We start from the raw sequence: 23,719 nt of genomic DNA, 5'->3' as shown, positions 1-23,719 counted from the left end.
CCGCCGGACCCCCGAGCCCCTCTCCCAGGGTTGCTCCATCGGTTCCTCCGCAGCCGGATCGGTACCGGGGCTGTCCCCGATCCACCTCCAACACCGCACTTGGCCTTGTTTAACCCCGTAACATTGCTACAGCCCCACTGTGCTGCTCGTCCAGCTCCCGCATGGCAACCTCCAAACGCGCATCTCGCTACTAAACATTCGCAAAACCCCCTTTGTTTTAAAGCCGCATCTCCGGGGAGGACGCAGCCAGAAACCTCCCGGCAGAGCACACTGGGTGCACCGGGGACACAGGCGGGGAGAGGCGGGGAGACACCGGGAACACAGGCGGGGAGAGGCGGGGAGGCACCGGGGACACAGGCGGGGAGAGGCGGGGAGGCACCGGGGACACAGCGGGGTGCACCGGGGACACAGCCGGGCAGGCACCGGGATAAGGCAGGGAGAAGCAGAGTGCCGCCTTTGTGCGGAGCCCTCGGCGCGGCCGGCAGGCGCGGGCCGGGCGCGGAGGGGACGCTGAGGGGCGGCGGGCCGGGCCGGGCCGGGCTGGCTCCGCCCGCACCACATGACTCCAGCTCGGGAGAAACTTTTCCCGTCCCGCGGTCGGAAAATGGCGGCGTAGGGAGCGGGGCTCTGGCATCCCGGCGGCTCCCGGCGCCATGACCCGCTGGGTGCCCACCAAAAGGGAGGAGAAGTACGGCGTAGGTGAGGACGCGCCCGCCCCGCTCCCGCCTGTTGCGCACAGGGGCACCCCCCGGCCGCGGCCTCCCCGTCCGTGCCCGGCTCCGCGCTGCACTCCGCGGCCGGGATGGAGCGCCGTGTTCCCCCCGAGTCCCCTCCGCTCCCTGCCTCCCCCGCCCGGCTCCTCCTGGCTCCCAGGAAGTTGAGGAGTTCTCGGGAGCGCCGTGCCCCGCTGGGAGAAGTTGCCTTTCTCCCCGGGCTCCGCTGTCGCTCCCCGAGCGCTGCGCGCAGTGAGGAGGCTCCGAGTTGTTTCCACCTCGGGTTTTTCTCCCCGCGCTGCCGGCGGGACGGGATGCGCTGCCAGGCCGGCTCCTTCGGCAGCCCGGCTCCTCCGGGAGCCCGGCCCTGCCCCGGGTGCTGTCCGTCCGTGGAGGTGCGGGGAGCCCGGCGCTGGGTGCTCATCAGTGTGATGCTCATACAGATGAGCGCTTTCCCTGCGCGCTGGGCTCCATTTCCTGCTCCGCTGGAACAGAGCGGGATTGTTCCCGGCCCCGCCGGGACTAACCGGGACCGAGCCCGCGGAGGCTGCGGCAGGGCTGTGCCCAGGGCCCCGAGTGAGGGCAGAGATGCGGCGTTTGCAGCACAAGGGTTTATTTCGGGGTTGCGGCGCAGGAAGCTTTGTTGGCATGAATGAGCGTTTGTCTGGGGGAAGGAAATAATAAATCCGACTGTTCAAATTGGAAACGTGAAGTTCAATGCCCACCACAGTTCTTGGGCTGGATTGATTGTGGAGAACAACTTTTCATAGAAACTCACAGCTGAACCTCCTGAACAAAGCGAGCAGGAAGGAGGGAGTTTCTAGGTCTGAGTAAAACCTAAGCGTATTGTAGGAATTAATTTTAAACTGTGTGCCTAGAAAACTTCAGCTTGATTTTTGAAAGTTCTTAGAAAATCCCACTTTCACCGTGTGAGACCTGTGGGTAATTCCAGCGCTGAGGATGCAGGACAAACACAGGGAAGCACAAATGCCACTGCTGGCAGTGGCTGGTTAAGTTTCTGAATTATCTGCTGTGGGATGGGGATTTTGGAATGACCCAGTTGTCACGTAGAATAAGCTGATGTTACAACCCAGTGACACTGGAAAGCAAGTTCCTTTTTTGCAGAATCCTGTGGTGGGGGTGACTGCCCGGCCCTGCTTTCCAGGAATGTTTGAAATTGATTGGAAAATGACATGAGAGGAACAAAAACAACAACAACAAGTGAAATAGACCGATTGTTTTATAACAGTTCAAGTGTACTCGCATCTCCAGTGTGGGGGATTGCATGTGTAGTAAGAAAACTGGATTTAAATGGAATTTAAGAATGAAAAAACCCTCCCAGTTTGAAAAAGTACAAGGTGATGTGCTTAGTTGGTATTTTTTGTGTCCACTGCTCTGCAGAGAAGTTTGTAATGGTTTTATAATAGGTTTGTGTGTCTCTGGTAGTTTATTTTCTTTTTCCTGCAAGGAGGCTGATCCTCACCAAACTGGGGGATTTCTCTGCTCAGTCATGGATGTGAGGGGTGAAAGTGGATGAAGTGTTGCAAGGAGATAAATCAGATTTAGAGCTGATTAAACATTGGATTCACTGGCCTGGGCCATTCTGTTATAGGCTGCTTTGGGAGGGATAGCTTCTTGTTGGTGTTCTCCTAAAGAAAATGAATATTCAGTTTGGTTCTATATGTTTTACGTTGTTAAGAAAGGGCACTGTGAGTCTTTTGATTTATTTTTTGATGCTTGTGAAAGCTGGGGGTTATGTAGTCCCAAACAGAATTGGAGACAACCTGAAAATTCGGACTTGAGAAGATCTTTCTTCCTATTTGCCCTGACCAGTCCTGAGGGCTGATGTTGACTCAGTATTGGGAGAAAATCCCAAATAGGAATGCTGGTGGGACTTAGTGGAACATAATGTACGATGCTTTGTGTGTCTCATCAAGCCATGCAAATGTCTCCAAAGGGATGGAGGGATGGTGGCACGCTCATTCCAGTGGTGCTCAGTGGCAGGATGAGGATGAGGAGCAGTGGCCAGGAACAAAGACAGGAGAAGTTCCACCTCCACATGAGAAAGAACTTTTCCATGAAGGGTGGCAGAGCCCTGGAACAGCTGCCCAGGGAGGGTGTGGAGTCTCCCCCTCTTGGAGGCATCCCAACCCACCTGGATGTGTTCTGTGTCACCTGCTCCAGGTGACATGGACTGGATGAGCTCCAGAGGTGCCTTCCAGCCCCAGATATCTGGGATTCTGTGTGTTTCCCCAAAGCAGAGATGTCAGGAAGGTGTGTTGTTGTGGTTGTGTTTAAGCCACATGGGTGGGAGCTCAGCAATGTACATATGTCCATGTATAGAGATATGTATATAGAAAATGCACACATGTGCTTGTATAATACATTTATATCCCTTTCCCCCTCCTTTGCTACATCCCTGTGCACAACAGAGTTTTCTTAACATCTCAAGGCCTGAAGATTTGCTGGCTGTGATGCAGCTGGAACAAATCATGCCAAGAAGCCTGTAGTGACAGCAGGTAGGACACAGGCGTGTACAGGAGCACTCCCCGTGGCACAGAGGGATTTGGGGATGCTGCTGGGTGCTCTGCACTCCAGTAAAGTGAATTTGCTGCCCCAGCCTGTGTGCAGAGGCATTATCTCAGCAGGCAGTTCAGAGTGACTCAGCTCCGCTTCCTGAGAGAGTTCAGGGGAGGCTGCAGGAGGAATGGGTGTGGATCTAATGGGATAACACGGATATTAGATTAACATATGGGGAGCCACGTGAAACAGGGAAACGAACAGCTTCACTGGAGAGGCTTTTCCCTGCTCCCGGTGCTGTGGATCCTTGTCCTTCCTCTCAATCCTGCCTTTCATCCCTCACCCTGAGCCCGTGGGGAGGAGGAGTGTGGCTGTGTGGAGGGGACCACGTGGGTGTGTGGCTTCCTCCAGGGGACATCAGAGGCTTCCAGAGAGTCCTGAGAGCTGTTTGTGTCCCCTTGGTGTCACAAAGTGGCCGTGGAGGGTGGCTGCCCCGTCTCACATTCCCTGCTTTTCGTGCCATGTGAAATTTGGAATTTTGGTGGCTTTCCTTGTGCTGGGGAAGAGGGATGTCAAGAGCTGCTTTGGGAGGCCTGGGAGCCTGACCAGCACCTCTGAGATAGTGCACAGTGGCTGTGGTAGCTTCCAAATCCTGAATTCTGCTGTTCTTTGCTCATTTTCCTTTCTGCTGAGAACTGCAGTGAGAGGTAGAACTGGTGCTACTGTGGTTAAAAAATACTCTAGTTAAAATGCCTCTGTGTCCAAAGGTTTGTGTTCATATGGAGGAATTAGATCATTACTGTGGTAGTTTAATCCTTTTTTTGTTTGTTTGTTTGTTTGAGTAAATGATAAAATAGAAAATTAATGCCAGGTGCCCTTGGATGTAAGAGGAGAACTTACCAGTGCCAGAACTTGATTTCCCATCCCTGGAGATGGCCAGGGAAGGACTGGATGTGGCACTCAGTGCTGTGAGCTGGAGTTGGCCAACTTTATTATCCCATCAACCCAAACCATTCCCTGGTTTTATTTTACAACCCCCTTTGCTTCTCTACCTGCTGAAGGGATGCAGCTCTGTGCCACCCTGTCCCTGGCATGTCCTGGAGCAGAGGGAAGGGCTGCAGGTGCACCTCACCTTTTCCTTCAGGAGTGACCCGAGTCTGAGTGCAGGCATGTGCTGAGTCCCTCCCGGGTTACTCAGCAGCCGCGATTGTTCTGTCAATAAACACTTGTTGCAAACAGCAGATTGGAGAGGGATAACGATACCAGATAAGTGCAAGGGACTGTGGGCTCCTGTTTGTTTTCATCCAGGCCAGCAACAAGATTATAAACTGGGATTGTTCTGAGAAATGATTTCTGATGGGATTTCCCAGGAATTATCTTTTCTCTCATGGAGCACCAGCTGATTTCAGTACGTAGCCAGTTGCCTGTGGCCATGATACAGAGCTTTTATTTAACTTTGCAAAGGAGGTTTTCAGTCAGTTTCAAGAATTTTCAGCAGGTAATTTTAGCTTTTATCCTAGGAAATAAAAGAGGAGGTAGAAAAGTGAGGTTTTACACTTTCCATGGTGTGCAAGCGTGGCAGTGGCAGTAATTAGCTGATTGAAGGTGTTTGATTTGGTATTTCCATCCCTGGAAGTGTGCAAGGCCAGGCTGGATGGGGTTAGAGCACCCTGGGATAGTGGAAGGTGTCCCTGCCCCTGGCACAGGGTAGAAATGGATGAGCTTGAAGGGCCCTGCAACCCAAACCATTCTGGGATTCTCTGATTTCAAGCAGCAGCTTGGTGGGTTTTGTAATTATCCCTTTATCTGTTCTATTGGAAACGCCTGACTTAGGTGCACTCAAACAATGTGAATTTTGGGCTGTTTGCCACACTTGGCACAGATTTCTTTGTGTTACAGAGGCATTTTCCTTTCTGCAATGGCAAAGCCTTCAGGGAAAGGGGAAAAAAACCAGAGGCAACTTAAAGTCAAACCTTCTCCAGGAAACCCCTCTGTCAGCTTGCAGCTACAGGAATAAGGGGTGGGATAATTTTTCCTTTAAATATTGATGTTCTGGAGTTTGTCCCGTGCTGGCTGGGAGCACATGGAGGATCCTTTGCTTTGTCAATCCTTCAGTGTGGTCCTGCAGGACTGAAAGCCAACACCTCCTGTTGAACACCTGTGGATGTGTCCGGCTGTAGATAATTCTCTTTGACTTCCTACAAGTCCAAAACTTCCTCAAAATACTCAGTGGAGCTGCTCCTCCTTGTGGGTCTTCTTTGGTAGAGTGGTGGACCCACTGACAAGTCAGATTTTTTTTTTTTTTATTAAACTTAAAAGCATTTTTAATTCTGTTTTCTAGCCTGTGGTGGCCCCCAGGGCTGTTCTGACAATAGTAATTTTCTGAATCAGGCTTTAATGAATTCCTTGATGAGTTATTGGAATACTTTCCTCCTTTAGCTTGGGGGGGAGGGGAAATTGAAATCATGCTCTGTCTAAACCAAAAAAATATTCAATGAGAGATAATTCTTGTAATTCTGAAACTTTCTCTCCCTTTTCAGACTGTAGTTGTGCCAACATTTATATATTTATAGATTATCTGCCCGTGTTTATGTAATTTGTGCATTAAATCTGATTTCTCATGTAAAGTTCTGTATGACAAGAAGCAGCAGTTGCTGCATTTCGGTTTCATCAGCAGAAATATGAAATATCTCTGGAAATATTTTTCTGCTCCGTATAGCTTTGTAACTAAACTGAAATAATTGCATTGAGAACTATTATGTGTAATCATGTACCATATACGTAACAAAACAAACAGATGGATGAAGAGCTGAAGCAACCATTGGCTGCCATACGTGAATTAAGGGGTTTTTGTATGATATTTTTTAGCACTGCTGCCTTATTTCGAGTGCTGCTTGTATTATTTCAGCACAACCCTTTTTAGAACGTGTTTGCAGACGGTTTTGGTGGCTGATTTTGCCTGAGGGTGTTGGAGTAGCAAAATGTCTTTGTGTTCCCCAGTAGAAAATACCAACAAGTGAGTGGAACAGGATTTGCTGTGTAATTTCTGAACGGGAATGGCAGCAAAATTGTTCATAATCAATGTTTGTGCTTGTAGGCACTTGGGTTTTTGAGGCACTCTGTTTGTACATCCCTGCTCTTGTAGTAGCTGTGGCACTTTTATGGATGTGCTGCACAAATTATCAAATATTGAAGTGGAAAACCTGCTGGAGCAGCTGCCTGGCTGAGCAGGGTTTTGGGAAAATCTGGTTATCCCTGAGGAGTCCCATGTGGGGAGGGCATCAGGAATTCTCTTCCGTGAGGAGGAACCTCCTGGCTGGACCTGGGGAGTTCCTGCCTGGTTCTGGCAGAGCTTCCTGGAGTGTTTGGAAAATTTGGCAGCGCAGGGTGGGCACTTGGAGAGAGCACAGAGCCTCTGGAATACCTGAGAGCCTCCTCAGGCACGCAGATGCCTTCTGGAAGTGCAGCCTTAGGTGTTTGTGTTTGCTCTGCCTTCCTTCTCCTGCTTATCCAAACAAAGCACGGAAGTGCCGGCGTCACTGGGCTTGGATGGAATAAAATAACATCTGCAGAGGGAGTGGGGCCCGAGTGTCCTGGCAGGACAAGGAACAGATGAGGCCATCCAAACCTCTCTAAGACCTTCACTGGGCTGTGTTAGGAGGGTTTTCCCCATTTTCATCCATGGAATAAGAAGGATAAAACAGAATTAAGGGAGAACACGGCTGGTGCCTCTGGGAGTACAGGATTATGGAAAGCTCCTCTCTTACCTGTCTCCAGCAGCTTCCCTGCCTCCCAGCTGCTGCTTCAGCCCTGAGCATCCTCCCAATAGTGCCAGCTGGTCTGCAGGAAAAATGTTGGCAGCAGGGAATGGTTCAGGGCATGGAGTTGGGTGCTTTTATTGAGGAGTCGCTTCATGCGGCGTGTGCGGTGTCTGTATCAGAAATGAAGTGGAAGCAACTGGTACAATATACAAAATACAAAAAAGTGCTCCTGTGGTAGACCCTGACACAGGAAATCTCAGTGCTGGGCCAGATGGAAGCTGTTGATGAGAACTGGAGTCTCTGGGTCTTGAGGCAGATGGTGAACGATTGAAAAGGGCGCTTGCTTTCAGAGAAATCTGCTGTGCATATGAGTGCAGTGAGCAGAGCGTGCCCCTGCCGTGGCGGGGATCATCGAGGCAGTGGCGTGGAATGCCCTGGAAATGCTCTGCTCGGAAGGAGGGCTGGCTCTGCAGCTCCATGGCCGTGCAGGGATGGGTGAAATGTGTCACTTGGGCAGGAGAGTCACAGATGAGAGCCTGTGGGAATGCTGCTGTTGATAAATATGAGGCTCATCTCTCAAAATGGGAGCGGATGAGTGAAAACACTGACATGACAAGAAATCTTTGACTTTAATTACTGTTTTTTAAGTAATGGGAAGAGCTAAAAGAGGATGTGTCCAGCAGCTGTTGTTTGATTGACTTTGACTTTTTCCTGCTGCTTTGGGGTGCAGTGGGAGAATTACTGTTCTTTTGCATCAATCTGTGGCTCATTTGTAGCTTTAATACAGAAAATAATGCTTACACTCACTTAAACTCACAGAGCTTTAGCATGCTCTGTCTAACCCGAGGTAGTGGTGATGTTACCTGGTGCCCAGCCTCTTTTTTTTCCTTGATATCTCTTCTTTTGTCCTTACCCACAAATTCCCAGCAATTTTCTGCAGGTATCACCTGTTGCCTTGTCATCCCTGCAGGAGTTTTTTCCTTCCTGCTCACCCTTTTCCCCATTATTATACTGCCTCAGTCTTGCTCGTTAAATTTTTCTTGCCATGACTGGTAGGTGTTGGTATTTCCATCAGTCCATCACTTCCTTTGACCAAAAATCTTAAGTGGAGAAGAATTGAGAGCCTGTTCTATTTCCTTCTGCCTGAGCCCAGTGTATCTTGTGGGTTTGCTTTTTGCTTTTTGGTGGGGTTTTTTCCTGTTCTGGATTGATCTCTGAAGTTTCCAGTGTGAAGGGTAAATGGCGTGACTCAAACTGGTTGTAAAATAAAAGTGGTTTGTGATATTTTATTTTTGTATTATTATTTTGGAGGTGTTCTGGCTTCTGTCTCACATCAGAGTTGATCTGTGGAAGGTTTGTGTTTGGTGTGGTAGGATCCAGCTCTGTCCTTCCCTGCCAGCCTGTCAGGAACACCCCTCTAGCTGCTGACAGGCTGTGTCCCATCTCTGTCACCTCCACCGGGCTGTTCTGCACGTTTTTGATGCTGCTCACTGACATTTGGCCATAAAGGAACCAAACTTTTTATCCAGGCCATGGCAGGAGTGGGCAGAGGAGCAGCTCAGAATTCCTGGAGCTCTGGGCCTGCCTCAGGAACAGCTGGCATTGACTCCTTTTTAAAATGACCTGTCACAAAGCAGTGGATAAAGATCCCTTTTCCAGATATTTTAGTTACTGAGCTTTTCTGGTGAGAAAACAGTTGTCCTTGCTTCCTTGCTCACAGTGAAGTGGCTGGAGATGAGAATAGATTTTTTTTTTTTTTTTTTTTGTGGTGCAGAGATATCCCTTGGCCAGAAGTTTCCATGGTGTGTGAGTCAAACGGGACAAAACGCCAACCCCAAACTTTTTGATGCAGAGCCAGATATTCTTTCGGTATTTATTACACCACACGTTGTTTATTTGTATTTGTTGGTTGTGTTCTTGAGCATTTGACTGGAACTAAGACTCTAAAACAATTAAAAAGCACATTGGATGTTTATGTGGATAATAGGGACATCGGCAGTTAGGTGGGATTGCTTTAATGCTGAGCACTGCTGCCCTGAGAAGCTCCAGGAGGTGCTCGTGGTGGTTTTTTATAAGGTCTTGATCTGTCTCTGAAGTGCTGATTATGGGATTGGAGTTTGGATTCTGTCTGGTCCCTCTCCTGCTAAATCCCAGTTTTGGGATGTTGATGGAGCTGGTGCTTATGCAGGGTTATGGCAAAGGCTTGGCTAAACCAGTGCTGCAGCCACAAACTGGGAATGGGGCCCCATCAGGTGGTGCAGTCCCCATCCCTGGAAGTGTCCCAAATGTGTGGGTGTGGCACTTGGGGACACTTTGGTGGTGACCGTGGTGCTGGGTTGGACCGGATCATCTTGGCATCATTAAGGTTGGAAAGGACCTTTAAGATTAGCAAAGTGGTTTTGGGAAAAATATCCCAAATCTTCTTTAAGAATCAGTTGAGCCTTCAAGGAGTGACTGAAGTGTCTTGCTTTGAGCTCTGTGGGGTGGGAATTGTTATTCCCAAAAAATAAAGACTGGATATAGCCAGATAAGCACATTTTAGTAGAGACTCAAGAGAATGACTCAGTTATGATGCAGCTGACATTGTTGGAAGTTTTGTGTGGGCTCAGCTCTGGTTTGATTTTCTGGTTGAATGTCTTCTTGAAGTGATTTATTAACAGATCTTTATCAATCACTTGTGCTGCAGAGGAGGCCTCTGTTTATTTACTGGGCTGTGATGAGTGATGGAACTGGTTCAGATTTTTGCCTTAAACACAGAAAGTACAGTTTGGGCTTCCTGCAACAGCTGCAGTTTCCACAGTCAGAACACACGAAGGTGAACGTGTTCTTGGCTGAAAACCAGGATGTTTTAATACTTTTAGGCTTGAATATTTCAAATATTGGCATAACTGCAAGCTTTTACAGTCTGGGTGTGATGCCATCTATAACACAGCATGCTTAAATCAAGATATAAACTTTTAATACCAGGAGTTAATGTATTATATTTGTTAAGTGCTGTCTGGACGCTTCCATAACAGTTACATAAAAAGTTTGGAAAGTATAAAATAATTCTGTGGAGAGAAACTAGAATAAATGCGTGCAAGCTTAGGTTTTCAGGAGATGGGTAGTGACAGCTTTGTGAAATGCTTGGGTAAACTTAGTGAAAAGTAAAATATTGGTGATCATTAATGAGATCTTGAGTTCTACAATTGTTCCTTTTCTTGCTGCATCTGCACATGACAGAGTTTGTGTTGTTACCTTTGCATGCAGCAGCTTCCTCTTGCTCCTGGGCCATTCATGGAGGAAGAAATGTTTTGAAAGTTTAAATTGTTTTTTTCCAGAGCACTGAAGACTTAGCTTAGCAACAGGACTGAGTTAGATTCCTCCAGAAAAATGGCACAAAGTCTCCCCACCTTTTCCAACACAGATGCCACTGCTGAGTGCCCCTGGTGTCTCAAAGGATGCTTCACTAAACATAGCCAGGGCAAACGTGTGATTTATATATCAAAACCAGGCTGGTTTGCTGGGCATGAATTGAGTGCTGGCTGTCATTAATTTGGTTTTTTAATAGCTCTGTTTTGAGGTGGCGGTGCTGCAAGTGGAGATGAGTTGAATAGTTGAGAAATAACCACCAATTTTAGATGAATGCAGGATTTTTCCAGCGAGGGAAGCAAACATTTTAAGGTGGAAGTTAACACTGTCCAGTCTAACACAAACTTCTGCCTGTTGGAGCTTTCCAAACAGGGAGATGGAAGCAGATTTTGGGAATCATGGCAGGGAAATGAGCCTTAAGCTGTTGTTTGCAGCAGAGCAGTGCTAGGAACAGCACGGATCTGCTCCTTGGCCCGGAGCTGGCTCTGCCCTGGCTGCCAGCGGGCGTGTGCTGGGTGCTAATGCCTCACCCCTTTTCAGGGAATTCTTGGAGTGACGCTGGGAAAATTAACTGCCAAAAAGGGGGAAAGAATAATCAAAATACTCCCTTTCTTACAGCAGAGGATTAATATTAATTTATTAGTGACTTACTGCTGGGTTAGTGGTACCTTAATCACCCCCCTGGCATTAATATGTGACCATCAGGGGGGTTTTAAAATACATTTTCCTTGGATGGTTATGCTTGGGAAAGAAGGAGCTACGGCTGTGAACTATTCTGAGTTCACAAGGGCAGTTTTGAGGCTCAGGGCAGGGAGGGAAGCAGGTACAGGGGTTATTTTTGATGTGTTTCAGTAGGCTGAGGGGTGTCTTAGCAGTGGGGAACCAAGGTGGGAATTCCTGTGTACATCCTGTTGTGCTACACCAACTTTAAAATATTAATCTATTAAACTATATACATATATAAAAATCATTGATAAATTTAAATAATAATAATAAAAAATAGTTGTATTTGATGATCCTTCCAACTCAGAATATTCTGTGATTAGGCTAGAAAAGGCTTTAGAATTATTAAATTAACTCACGACAAAGTGAATGGTTGTGAATATACAGGTGGGTTTTTATTATGCCAGAATTGTGGAGCTCGGTGTCTGGAAGCAGAGATTTAGGGTGTTCCTCTGCTCTGGTTTTCCCCCCTTCCCAGAAGTCAGTGAATTTATGGAGTAAAATGTGATGTTGAGTCTCTAATAAATAATGGGATCATATCAGTCATTTATTCCAGAATGAATACAAGAATTGCTGTGGGTTCACAGCAGTGTCCTGAGGTGAGAAGAGTGGAGTTGCAGGGCTGTGAAGTCTCTCTGAGAGCTGCCCCAGTGCTGGTGGAAGGCGCTGGTGCCCAGAGGGAGCTGGACAGTGACCCTTTGTTAGGGCCAGCGGCCGAGCCAAGTCCGCTGGAAGCTGCCTGCAGCATGTGATTGCCCCTGGTTTGGAGAAAAACAATTTTTCCCTGTTTTTGCAAAATGCTGCTCTTATCTTTTAATGCATTCAGTGGTGTTTGAGTCGCTCCCATGGTGACGTTTTCCCCCCTAATTCCGGTGTGGTCCAAATTCAGGAAGAGCAGCGCTGGTTTCCCATCGCTGCCGTGGCCTGGCTCTTTTGGGAGAGAGGGGAAAGTATTGGTGGTCAAACTGGGGCTCTCAGCAGGTCATTCCGGTCTCTGGGTGTTCTTTTGGGGAAAGCAGAACAAGTTCCTCAGGGTTTATTTGACTTGGGGTCTGTATTCTTGCTGTTGGAGACAGCCTGATGAGGTGATGGCAAAGGAGAAGAAACTTAGTAAGGTTTGATTTGTCAAAAGCCTCAAACCCCTTCATCTTTTTTCTCCAATTCCAGAGGTTTTCCTGAGAAAGGAACAGAGGAATTTTGATTTTGTTTTCCCTTGTAGAAATACTGAGGAGGAAGAACAGTAGGAAATGAAAGCATCTTCCCATCACCTCATTTCCTCCTTGCTTTAGGCTCTTTGCTCTGCATCATCAGCTCGGTGTTGCAGTGAATTGTGTCTTTTATTTTCCTGTTTGCAAAGCAGTGCAAGAGGAGTTTCAGTGTGTTGGACTTGACTTTTATAGTCATTGAAATGTCTGTTAAAATATAGCTAAAATATATTAAAATGATAGTGCCATTAAGCTCACTGCTGTAGTAATGCCTAGTGAGAGACACCCTCCCAGCACAGTTCTGCTCAGTGCAGTAGGAATTTCCTGCCATGGCAAACGAGAGGATTGAGAATGAGGGGGCTGCTGCCTCAGGGATGTTCACAGGGAGCTCTGTGGCCTCCTGGAGCACCAGATGGGGCCTGGGGGAGCTTTGGAATCATTTGTGTGGGTTTAGCCTGGAGTGCTGTGTTGGGAAGGATTTGAGGGTTTTTAAGTCCCTTTCACACTCTGGATTTAAGAGTGAGCCTGTGACATTTGGGATGTTGCACCCATGTGCTTAGACACAAACTAAAATGTGAGATGTTTCACCTCAGCATGAGGAGCTCCTTTCCATCGGGGAGCAGAGCACTGGAGCAGCTGCCAGGGTGGCCTGGAGTCCCCTTCTCTGAGGGACACATTCCAAACCCACCTGGATGTGTTCCTGTGTCCCCTGCTCTGGGTGGCCCTGCTTGCTGGGGGATGGACTGGATCATCTCCAGAGGTCCCTCAACCCCAGCTAGCTTGGGATTCTGTGGCTGGATGTGGGACATCTCCTGGGGCTGTCCTTGCCATTGATGGATTTTTTTGGATTCTGTGCCTGGATGTGGGAGTTCTCCCGGGGCTGTCCTTGCTGTTGATGGAGTTTTTTGGATTCTGTGGCTGGATGTGGGACTTTTCCCAGGGCTGTCCTTGCTGTTGGTGGAGTTGCTGCTGTCCCTGAGGTGCTGAGCAGGCTGGCCCCGGGCAGTGCTGCTGAGGGTGGGGTGGGTGCAGGGATGGAGGCTCATCAGGCAGGAGTGGGTGTGGAGCTGCAGCTCTGCCAGCTCCGGTCACTTCTCCTCTCCTGGGGACCCTGGCTGGAGGATCTGGCCTGACTCACCCCAGCCCAGGCACATTTGATGCTCTGCCACCACTGACCATAAACTGGACGAGTTTCTCCTCCCCTCCAGCCTTTAACTCTTGTCTTTCTCCTGCCCAGCAGACCTCTGGTGACATTTTCTACATAGCACTGTTGACACTTCTGCAAATTTTCAAATAACCACATGTAGAGGTGGGTTTGGATTTTGCTGAATTCCAAGCACTGAAATCCTTTCTTGAGGCACAGATCCTTTCTTGGGTGAGCACAGCTGATGCTCAAATGCTGTCCTTGCCTTCCTGGAGGATGGTGGCAGAGCAAGAGCCAGGTTACAGCTCCTTAGTGGCCCCCAGGGGAATGTAAGAGGGCTGAGGGAACATCAAAACTCACTTACTTTGTGATTCTGAGTTACCACAAGACAGATGCCAAAACATCTGCCTCTGGATAATGTTTTGTGTTAGTCCAAATCAGCATCTTGCTTTTTCTGCAAGAGCCAGCATTGAGAGCTTGGGGTGATGTGATTACTCTTTGCATCCAGGGTGTTTCATTTAATGGACTTCGTAATACTAAAAATCAATTTGGATGTTCTTGATTGTGCTTCTTGTTAGCTGTGCATTATGGCACATTAATAATGCTGTTGGAGTCAATAATGATGTGTATATATATATATATATATATATTTACCACTAGTTTCAGCTCTATAGCCTTAGTATTTGGTGGTGAAGTACTCTGAATACAGATTATCCAGAAGGAGGGGGCAGCTATTAAAAAGGTGACTGAGCATCTCACTTCATTAACTCCCTAAAAATGAAGTGTCTGGCTTGAGAGAGGGGAGGAAGGAAAGCAAGAAATGGAACTTGTTTCTTGGATATCTTGGCTTTGTCCAGAACTCTTCATTTCACAGAGTCCCAGATTTATTCAGGTGGGAAAGGAGCACCAAGATCTTCAAGTCCCAGCTGTGCCAAATCCCCAGCTTGTCCCCAGCCCAGAGCATTGAGTGCCACCTCCAGACCTTCCTTGGACACTGGCAGGGGTGGGGACTCCAAACCTCCCCGGGCAGCCTGTATGAAGGTGTGAGATATCTTAGGATACCATGAAGATGTTACACAGTAATATTCCCTGGTATTACTTTGCTTTCAAGGCTCTATTAATCACTCCAAACTCCTGAAAGAAACCAAACTACATTTAACACATTACCAGCTTTAGTTTACACTGGCTTTGAGAAAAAAATCCCTAAATCGTAACTGTGCTTTTTCAATAAAAGCAGACAAATTGTAGAGGTGAAGGCAAAGTCTTTTGTAAATTCTCTGGTATTAAAAGACATCTGAAGGTTTTCCTATTTTCCCTAAAATGAAAGTGCCTGATTTGAGTCTTCAGGCAGATTCCTCAGTCCTCTGCAACTCACCCAGAGGAGTTTCTCATTTCTACACCTGAGGCTAATGGACAAGCAAAAGGGAAAAAGCAGCGTTTGAGTCAGGAGCTGCACCTGAGAACTGTTAAAGACAATTATTTCACGCGTGGATCCCTTTCCCTGGGAGCAGAGCCTGACCCCAGCCTGGCTGTCCCCTCCTGCCAGGAGTTGTGCAGAGCCAGAAGGTCCCCCCTGAACCTCCTTTTCTCCAGTTTTTTTTCCTTTGTGTATATTTTAATTAGTGCAGAAAAGACAAGTGAGCATCTTGTTCTGTCCTACTCTGCCAGCAGGACTCAGCAGCGTGGCTGCACTTTGGGAAGGCACCAGGCTGAGAGGTTTGGGATTGTTCTGGATTCCTGAAGTTTCCTCAGCTCAGGAATTAATTCACATTGGGTGTGAGCGATGAGACACCAAATGTGGTGCAGAACGTGGTGCTGCCCTTGCCATCCTGGTGGGAGGCTCAGGAAAAGCTGGGTGGCCCTTCAGTCTTTGTGCCCTGGCTTGGGAGAGGGGAGGCATGGCAGGGATCCAGAGCCTGGCTCAGGATTCTCTCACCCTCAGTGGATGCCCTGTGTAGTCATGGAGGAGTTTCCAGGTGATCCAGTGTGTTTCAGGAATTTGCTGTTCACAGAGAGGGGGAGTGACAGGAACTGCCTCACCCTTGTAAGGGAAAGTGGTGATAAATCCTTTCTATATACTTGAACTGGTGGGATTTCGGCTAATCCTGTGATAAAAGTCACATTTGGGGATTTAATCAATAAGATTAGAGCATCACTGGGCAGGAGGAACCATCAGCTGGATTTTCTCCTTTAGCTTGGTGGTAACTGTTCTGATCTGAAAGTTCCTGCAGGTGTCTTCTCTCTTTAGGAAATTAATTTTTTGGGACTGTTTGGATAACGGAATAATTAAAATACTGAGAAACAACTCTGAATCAAGCTGGGTGAGACCAGGAGTGACAAAACCCAAGGTGAGGGCAAGAGGATCCACCCTCGGTTAATGCACAAGTGAAATAATTGTCTTTAACAGTTCTCAGGTGCAGCTCCTGACTCAAACGCTGCTTTTTCCCTTTTGCTTGTCCATTAGCCTCAGGTGTAGAAATGAGAAACTCCTCTGGGTGAGTAGCAGAGGACTGAGGAATCTGCCTGAAGACTCAAATCAGGCACTTTCATTTTAGGGAAAATAGGAAAACCTTCAGATGTCTTTTAATACTAGAGAATTTACAGAAGACTTTGCTTTCACCTCTGCAATTTGTCTGCTTTTATTGAAAAAGCACAGTTATTACTTAGGGATTTTTTTTTAAAGCCAGTGTAAAGTAAAGCTGGTAATGTGTTAAATGTAGTTTGGTTTCTTTCAGGAGTTTGGAGTGATTAATAGAGCCTTGAAAGCAAAGTAATACCAGGGAATATTACTGTGTAACATCTTCATGGTATTCTAAGATATCCCACCTTTCGTATAGTCAGAAAAAAGCTTTGTCAGTATAAATTGATGTTACCTTTGTTTGCCTTTTCCTTTTTCCCCACCTCTAGTTCCTCTGGTGTTGGCCTCCTCATTTTTCTGATGTGTGCAGATTAAGGAGTGCAGCTCCCAGAGGAGTTTTTGTGTTCTGGAGCAGTAAATGGGGCTTTGGTGCAATCTCTGTAATGCCCTGTGCATTGTTCCCTACTTTATCAACTCTCAGAGTTGAAAAAATGCCTCTTTCTGTGCCCACACTTAATCCTTTGCTTTTGGCACTTTGGGACTCTCGTGTGCCTGTTGGATTTTTTAAATTAAGCAAAACCTACTTCAGTTCAAAAAAACCCCAAACTTAATCAAAAATTCTACCTCGGGTTTTTAGATATTTCAAATGATAGCTCAGGATACAGTTGATGAGACAAAATGCAAACACAGCACTTTCATGCTTTACTCCTCCAAAGTTTGTCCTTTCCTTTAATTAAAGCCTTGGCATTTGCTCCAATCAAACATTTTCTGTCACAGCACCCTTTGATGTCACTGTACATAAAAAAAAATCCTGTGAGAAGGAGTTACCTGCGTGCAGGGGAGTTTGTGGTGTAGTTCAAGCCTTGCTTTGTCATCACAGGGGTAGAATGCACTTTATAGTTATTTTGGTTGCTTGCTTCACGATCAGTCAATGCTGCTGGAAGCCAGAAATTTGATTTATTTTCTCTTGCAGGCATATTTTTCACACATATATATATTTTTAAAGATAAATCACTCCTCCCTGGCTGCTCAGTCAGTTGGGGTCAGTGGGAGCTGTCGTGGGCAGTAATTACCATGTGGTGGCTGTTTGTCATCTCCTGTCAGGAGAATTGGCCATTACACTGCAGCTCCTGGTGCCCGACCTTCCTTGTTGTGACAGACACCAGTTTTAGCACTCTTGGGCATAAATTTTAGTGCCTTTTCTTCATAGCTGCCTTTGATCTGGAGTGTTATTCCACTTAAATGTCGGAGAAACGCTCAGCTGAAGTGTGAATTGAGTACAGGAGTGGTTTTTAATCTGTTCTAATGCAGATTTTGCCTGGCTGGGGTGTCTGGTGTGAGTCAGTGAAGTTGCCTGTCAGGGTCCTGGAGGTGGGAGACTGTCCCTGGGTTCATTTTTGGATGTGTGAACATCCCCTGATTGAGCTGTGAGCGTTGAAGGGATTTCAGTAAACACCCCAATGATTGGGTTTTCTTGTTTGGGGTTTTTCTTGTGTTGCACTCCATCCACGTGAGTTTAAAGGAGGTAGGGCTGTGGAACTTTGTTTTCCCTGCTATGCACAAAAGCTGAAATGAGAATATCTCTGAGGAGTCTTTCCAAGCAGACTCCGTGCTCACCACTGTGATCATCCCTCTGCTCAGAGCACTTGAAAATGCTCATTTTATTAATGTGTTTCTCAGAACCCCCTTCTCCTGCAGGACAGCATTTATGGCTTTTAGATACCCTGTGCCAGATACCTGGGAGGGAGCGTTTATCTGTCTCTGATAATGACAAAATTAAGGAAAACACTAAAACACAAATAGCTTGCCTTGTTTTGATGTCAATAGAGACTTTCTAAAACCTTCATTTAAGTCCTGGTGATATTGGTCCCTGCAGTGCTCCTGACCTTTATTCTTTTTACCCTGTAGCGTGTTTTTATTCTGTTAATAATCTCCCACCTTATACAGTGCTTCCCAAACTGCTTCTCCGTGATTTTTTTTCAGTTTGTGCTCTCAGATTTATTTATTTACCTCTTAACTCCAAAGTCTGTCAAGCAAGAGGAGTTCTGCAGCGACAAGGACCCAGGCAGCCTGGGGGGGTTATTTATTGGTGGTCCAATGAATTATGGGTTTATTTATTGGTGATCTGGTTGGGAGCTGGAGTTGCAGGAGTTGTGGGGAGAACAAACAGGAATAATAATAATAATAACAACAATAATAATAATAACAACAACAACAACAATAACAATAATAATAATAACAATAATAATAACAATAGTAATAATAATAATAATATACCTAAAGGCTGGAGCTGGAGGCAGCTCTGTGCCCCACTGGATTGTTCCTGTGTGTGAACTCAGGGCTAACCCCGTTATCAGATTTGGGGTCAGGGCAGTGTTTTTGCCCAGTTCCTGCTCTCACAGGTGGGGTTTGTGGTGTTGGTAGTGCAGGAGATGTGCTCAGGTGAGGTAGGTGTTTCCTGACCCCACCTCTCAGTGCTTCATTTATGGCTCTGCCCCAGGTTTGGAATTTGAGGGGGTTTTGGAAGTGCTTTGTTACCTGTAATGAGTGTGGAATGTGCTGTGGATGCTCTTGGGGCTGCAGATTTCCTGTGAGAGCCACGTGCCACTTACCCAGGTCTTTCTGTTCAATAAAACATCCCTGAGTCCTGCCCTGGAAACTGAGGCACGAAGAACAGCAGCGATAACCTCAGGGATGGTAGGAATTTGGGAGGCAATTATTATGTTCTAATTTTTTTTTTATTTCCTGAGGAGTTACAACGAATAGTGAGTCATTCTGGTTTTCGGGTATTACTGATCCTCCTGGGAGAGAGTAGCTGCAGTTGTAAATTGAGGAATAAACTTCTGTGAGTCCACCTTGACTAAAGTTCTTTAATTTCAATCTTGTGAAATATTTCAGTCTCAGCCTTCAATCATGAGGACCCTCCTTGCTATTGGAGGATTTTTTTTCTCTTTCAGAGAGTTTACTCCATATAAAACTTAAAAAAATTGGCTTTTGGAGTTGTAACTGTTTTGTTTTTCAGATCATGAGTATCTTTTTCCCAACTAAACCTTGTTTGTAGCATTCTTTGGCAGAGCATTTGTGGTCATTGCCAGTCTCAGGGCTCAAGAGTGTCCAGATTTTCTTTTGGGAGTGGCAGGGAGGAATGATTTTTGAGTTACTGTTGAATTTGTTGTAGTTTATTGTACAGTGGCTTTGTGCAGTTGCCTCTGGCACTCAGAAGTTCAGAAATCATATTTTTCCACGTGCTGTGCAAGCAGTAAATGACTGAAGTGGCTGGGAAATCATCCTTTAATGTTAGCGTGGCAATTTGAGGTTTCTAAAGACACTCTGTAAGGTTTCTGTGTGTTGAGCTGACAGGGGAAGACAGAGCAGTTCTTTGTAGAGCTGCCTAAAATTGACACAAAGTGCTGTGGAAGGCTGGCAAATACAACAAAAATTGAGTGTATTGCCAGGAAGAAGCAAAGCATTATAAACAGAGTGAGGGACAGCTTTAGAAAGTGAACTTGTGAGGGGTTTTATATTACAAAGGGAAATATTAATGGATTTAAGAACTTGGCTGAATTTTTATAGAATTTTTAAAGTTTTTTTTTCACAAAAAGATTGAGAATGGCAATAATGAGTAATAAAAGCAGAGATGTGGTGAAACACCTGGATTGTGTTGCCTGTTCTAACAGCAGTGTTCCCTCTGTGCAGCTCTCTACAACTACGATGCCAGGGGACCAGATGAGCTCTCCTTACAGATTGGGGACACCGTGCACATCCTGGAGACCTATGAGGGTAAGATGGCAAAAACTGAATTGGAAATAGGATTTTTGGGGGGAAATTCCTTTTCTGTTTGTGACTCTGTCATGCTGTCAGGTGGTGCAGTGGAAGTTGAAGCACATGTAGACACGTGTGGTGATGAGCTGGTGAATAAACACTGAGTTTTCTAGGGAAGAGGAATTTTCTGGATCAGCTGTAGCATCTCCCCCACGTTAGAGAAATGAGAGATGCTTTTTGGGTACCCTTGGGTAGTACAAAAGAACCTGCTGCTACAAGAAGTTTAATCTGAATTTGAAAGTCACCTGGGTCCTGAATTATTGATGTGTCTCTTCAGAGATGGGTGCCTGTGTTAGGGCTGTGCACTCATTTCAGGCTTTTCCAGACACCTCTTTTGATGGGAAACTCTACAGACATCACCAAAATCTGTACCAAAATCTTTCCTCCCTGATCCTTGTACAAGGGAATTTCAGTGCTGAGCTGGATAATCAACACGATGTGGAAATTGTCACAACATTTCCAGCTCTTAATCCAAGCAAAATAAAACTCCTCCATTGTATCCTCGACTTGAAATTTTATGGCGTGCTGCAGTTTGGAAAGGTGTGAGGAGCACAGAACTAAACTGTATGTTTAAAATTGTGTAACATTGTTTGTCTTGTGGAAACATGATTTGCTTTATTAATTTAATTTGCTTCTCTAAACATGGATCTTGTTGTTGGTCTAGGTGATAAATTTATTTTAGTTATTGGCTTAATTGGAATTTTTTAAAATATTATATTTACTGAAACAAACAGTGCTATTTCAACAAGAGTTGATCATCACTTGAAGTGGAGTTTTTGGATTTTCTCATTATTCCTGGTCTGGCCTTCTCTTGGAACTCAGTTTTGCTGCTGCAAAGCCAAGTTTGACTCTGAGCAAAGCAATCTTTCCACTATCTGACGTTGCATGCTTTAATAAACCCCTAACAATACAAATATTTTAAATGCAAATGGAGTGATTCAGATATTGCCCAGCTTTGTACTTTAATATATAAATAGATTTATTTAATGAATGTGGCAGAAACTGAGCAGGGAATGGGAAACCCTATCAAATACTGAAATCCTGTCAGATGCTGAAACCCTCTCAGATGTTCCCAGATAAGTGGGACAGTGAGGATGAGTCCATGGTAAAAGAAATGTAAATTTAACTTTTCCCCTGTGTTTAAAATAATATTCACTTTTGTTGCCCGTGAGTAGAACTTACTTTGGAATTTATGTTTATTGTTTAAGAGTTTTGACATTTTAAATTCTACTGGAAACCCTTTTTTCTCTGAAATGCAAAAGAAATTGTGTAGAAAGAATTCAGTGTGTGCATCCTGTAAAGTTTCAGTCTTGGTGAAAACATCCCCTGTTTTTATGGGAGTAGGAAAGAATTGGAGAATATTGGAAATGAATGTGCAATTTTGCTATTAAATACTAAATTTCTGTTCTTTCAGGAACCAAAGAAAAGATGAAGCTACTTTTTAGGCTAAATAATGTTGAAAATAAAATTACAGACTGTTTTTCTTTTAGGAAAAAAGACTACTTTTTACTGCTTCAGGAATTATTATAGTTTATTTTTCAGTTGGAAGACTTTCTCTGTCCTTCTAATCTGAGCCTTAGAGGAAAAGCCTAACAGGAAAGCCATAGGAATTCCTAAATTTCCTGCTCTGCAGGACAGGAGGATTGCATCTTCTAGCAGATACCCCAAAACCCAAATATTTGCCACATTCTGGATTAGTCCTTTCCAGATCTTTGTTGTCTTAATTCTGTTTCTTGACAGTATTTGATGGAATGGGCAGATGGAACCATGTGATCAATAAATGTGTCCTCATCAAGGGGAATTGCTGGGAAATGTAACAGAAAATCAACTTCCAAACCAAGAGGTTGGAGCATCAATTAATTTTCAGTACTGCCATGAGAAGGGAGTTTGGCTTCCCAAATAGGGATTCTCACAGACATTACTCTTGATATTATGGCAAAGTTTAGGTTTTGTTGCAGTTTTTGTTTGTTTGTTTTTAGTTTCTGAATGCAGGGTAACTGTGTGAAAAATGGATGCATTGTTTGAGGGTAACCACAACCAATTCTTGGGTGTCTTTTGCAGCTTTGACAGACAAATATTTCACTGGTGTCTTGTTAGCTGAGCATTTCCTTGGATGCACATTTCCAGCGATTTGGAAGGGTCAGGGCAAGGTGTGGTCTTGAACAGGTCCAGGGGTGAGGAGTCCACAACCTGTGCCAGGGCATCCCCTCCTTCCCAGGAAAGGAATTCCTGGAATCCCCCAATGTTTTGGGTTGGAAGGGACCTTAAATCCCCCCCAGTGCCCCCCTGCCATGGCAGGGACACCTCCCACTGTCCCAGGCTGCTCCAGCCCCAGTGTCCAGCCTGGCCTTGGGCACTGCCAGGGATGCAGGGGCAGCCACAGCTGCTCTGGGCACCCTGTGCCAGGGCCTGCCCACCCTCACAGGGAACAATTCCTGCCCCAAATCCCATCCAGCCCTGCCCTCTGGCACTGGGAGCCATTCCCTGTGTCCTGTCCCTCCATCCCTTGTCCCCAGTCCCTCTCCAGCTCTCCTGGAGCCCCGTTAGGTCCTGGCAGGGGCTCTGAGCTCTCCCTGGAGCCTTCTCCTCTCCAGGTGAGCCCCACAAGCTCTCCCCTGGTTTTGGGGAGTTGTTTAGAGGTGGCTTCACGTGTCCCAGTGACCCTGCCCTCATCTGAGCACGTTCCTGGCCAGTCCCAGTGGCTCCAGTTGAACCAGTGAGAGCTGCAGGTGCAGGCTCCAGGCTGGACACCCAGCAGCAGCAGGGAGAGCCTGCAGGGACCTGCCTGCCCCCATCAGCACCCCTGCAGGGAGCAGCAGTGCAGCCAGTTCTGCAAGGCAGCTTCTGGCTGATCTCTGATGAAGCAGAGGCTCATCCGTGGAGAGCTGCCTTTGCTGCAGGGCTTTTATTCCACAGGAGCTCTGGGATGTCCTGAGGCAGCACAGAAGGTGGGCTGGGAGAAGAAATAGAGATTCCTTGTTCTTTAGTTTGTGAAGTTCATCAGATCAGGGTTATGTCGTTCAGCAGTTTAAACTGCAGGACCTCAAGGTCTTGGTTTGTTCATCTGAAACTGCGGGAATTGAGTTTTTTCCTAGGATTGGGCTCTGTGCACGGATTTCAGGCAGGGGAGTGAGCACAGGCAGGAAGGCTTTGTCTCTCTGCAGCTGAGCAGGGCTGGCAGTGCTGGTTTCAGCAGCACTTTGGTGTCCCTCTGGCAGCAGTGGCACTGTGGGGCAGTGGCTGCAGTGGGAGGTGCAGTGTGGTGTTACAATCCCCAGATTTTTGAGGTGGCACCAAACCAGCCCCAAGTGCTGCAGGGAGAAGGTGATGAGTGAATCCCTTGGGCTTGTGCTGCAGGAGAGCAGACTGAAAAATCCCGTGTGCTTGAGCCTTTAATTGGGATTTCTGGTCCCAGAGTGTGCATAATGAATTTATCAGTGTGTGTTGATTTCATGGAACTTGCTCCTTGTTCTCAGGACTGGGATTGCAGTTTTTGTTCCAAATCTGCTTTGTGACCTCCCCATCCTCCCACAGGCAGGGATGCTTTGCTGTCAGAGCCCTTCTTTGCCAGGCTGGAGGGGTGGATGTTGCATCCAGGCTCAGTTTTCCAAAAGGGCTCCTTGCTTTTGTATTTTGATATGTGACTCCTAAATTCCAAAGTATTCCTGTTTCCTGATTAAATGGCTAACAGCTGAAAGCTTGGATTTTAAATGTGGAATTTAAGTGGGTTTTGAAAGGGAAGCAGTTGATCAGTAATTTTTTGTCAAGGTAATGTTCTTAAGTTGGTTTTGTTTGTGTTGATGAATTAGTAATTAAAATTAAATGCACAGCAATTAAGCCCATCATATAAACCACCATCTCTGTCCTGTACTCCTCTCCATTATCTCTGATTTTATACCTTC

The 23,719-nt window shown here is 46.3% G+C and overlaps 1 protein-coding gene across 3 annotated transcripts in view; it reads left to right on the top strand.

Annotated features, from left to right (window-relative positions):
• Positions 1-325: 325 nt before the first annotated feature.
• DOCK1 (dedicator of cytokinesis 1) overlaps positions 326-23,719 on the top strand; it is a 262,705-nt gene continuing 239,311 nt past the window's right edge. The window contains exons 1-2 of one of the 3 annotated variants that reach the window (XM_063405103.1): positions 326-699; positions 19,692-19,775. In XM_063405103.1, the coding sequence (XP_063261173.1) occupies positions 654-699; positions 19,692-19,775 (130 nt within the window). In that variant the 5' untranslated portion in view covers positions 326-653. The remainder of the gene's footprint in view (positions 700-19,691; positions 19,776-23,719) is intronic. The other 2 variants (XM_063405101.1, XM_063405102.1) reach the window with 2 other exon arrangements.

The sequence above is a fragment of the Prinia subflava genome, chromosome 9 (assembly GCF_021018805.1).
Source record: "Prinia subflava isolate CZ2003 ecotype Zambia chromosome 9, Cam_Psub_1.2, whole genome shotgun sequence".
Classification (NCBI taxonomy): domain Eukaryota; kingdom Metazoa; phylum Chordata; class Aves; order Passeriformes; family Cisticolidae; genus Prinia; species Prinia subflava.
This window is presented reverse-complemented; position numbering and strand designations above follow the sequence as displayed.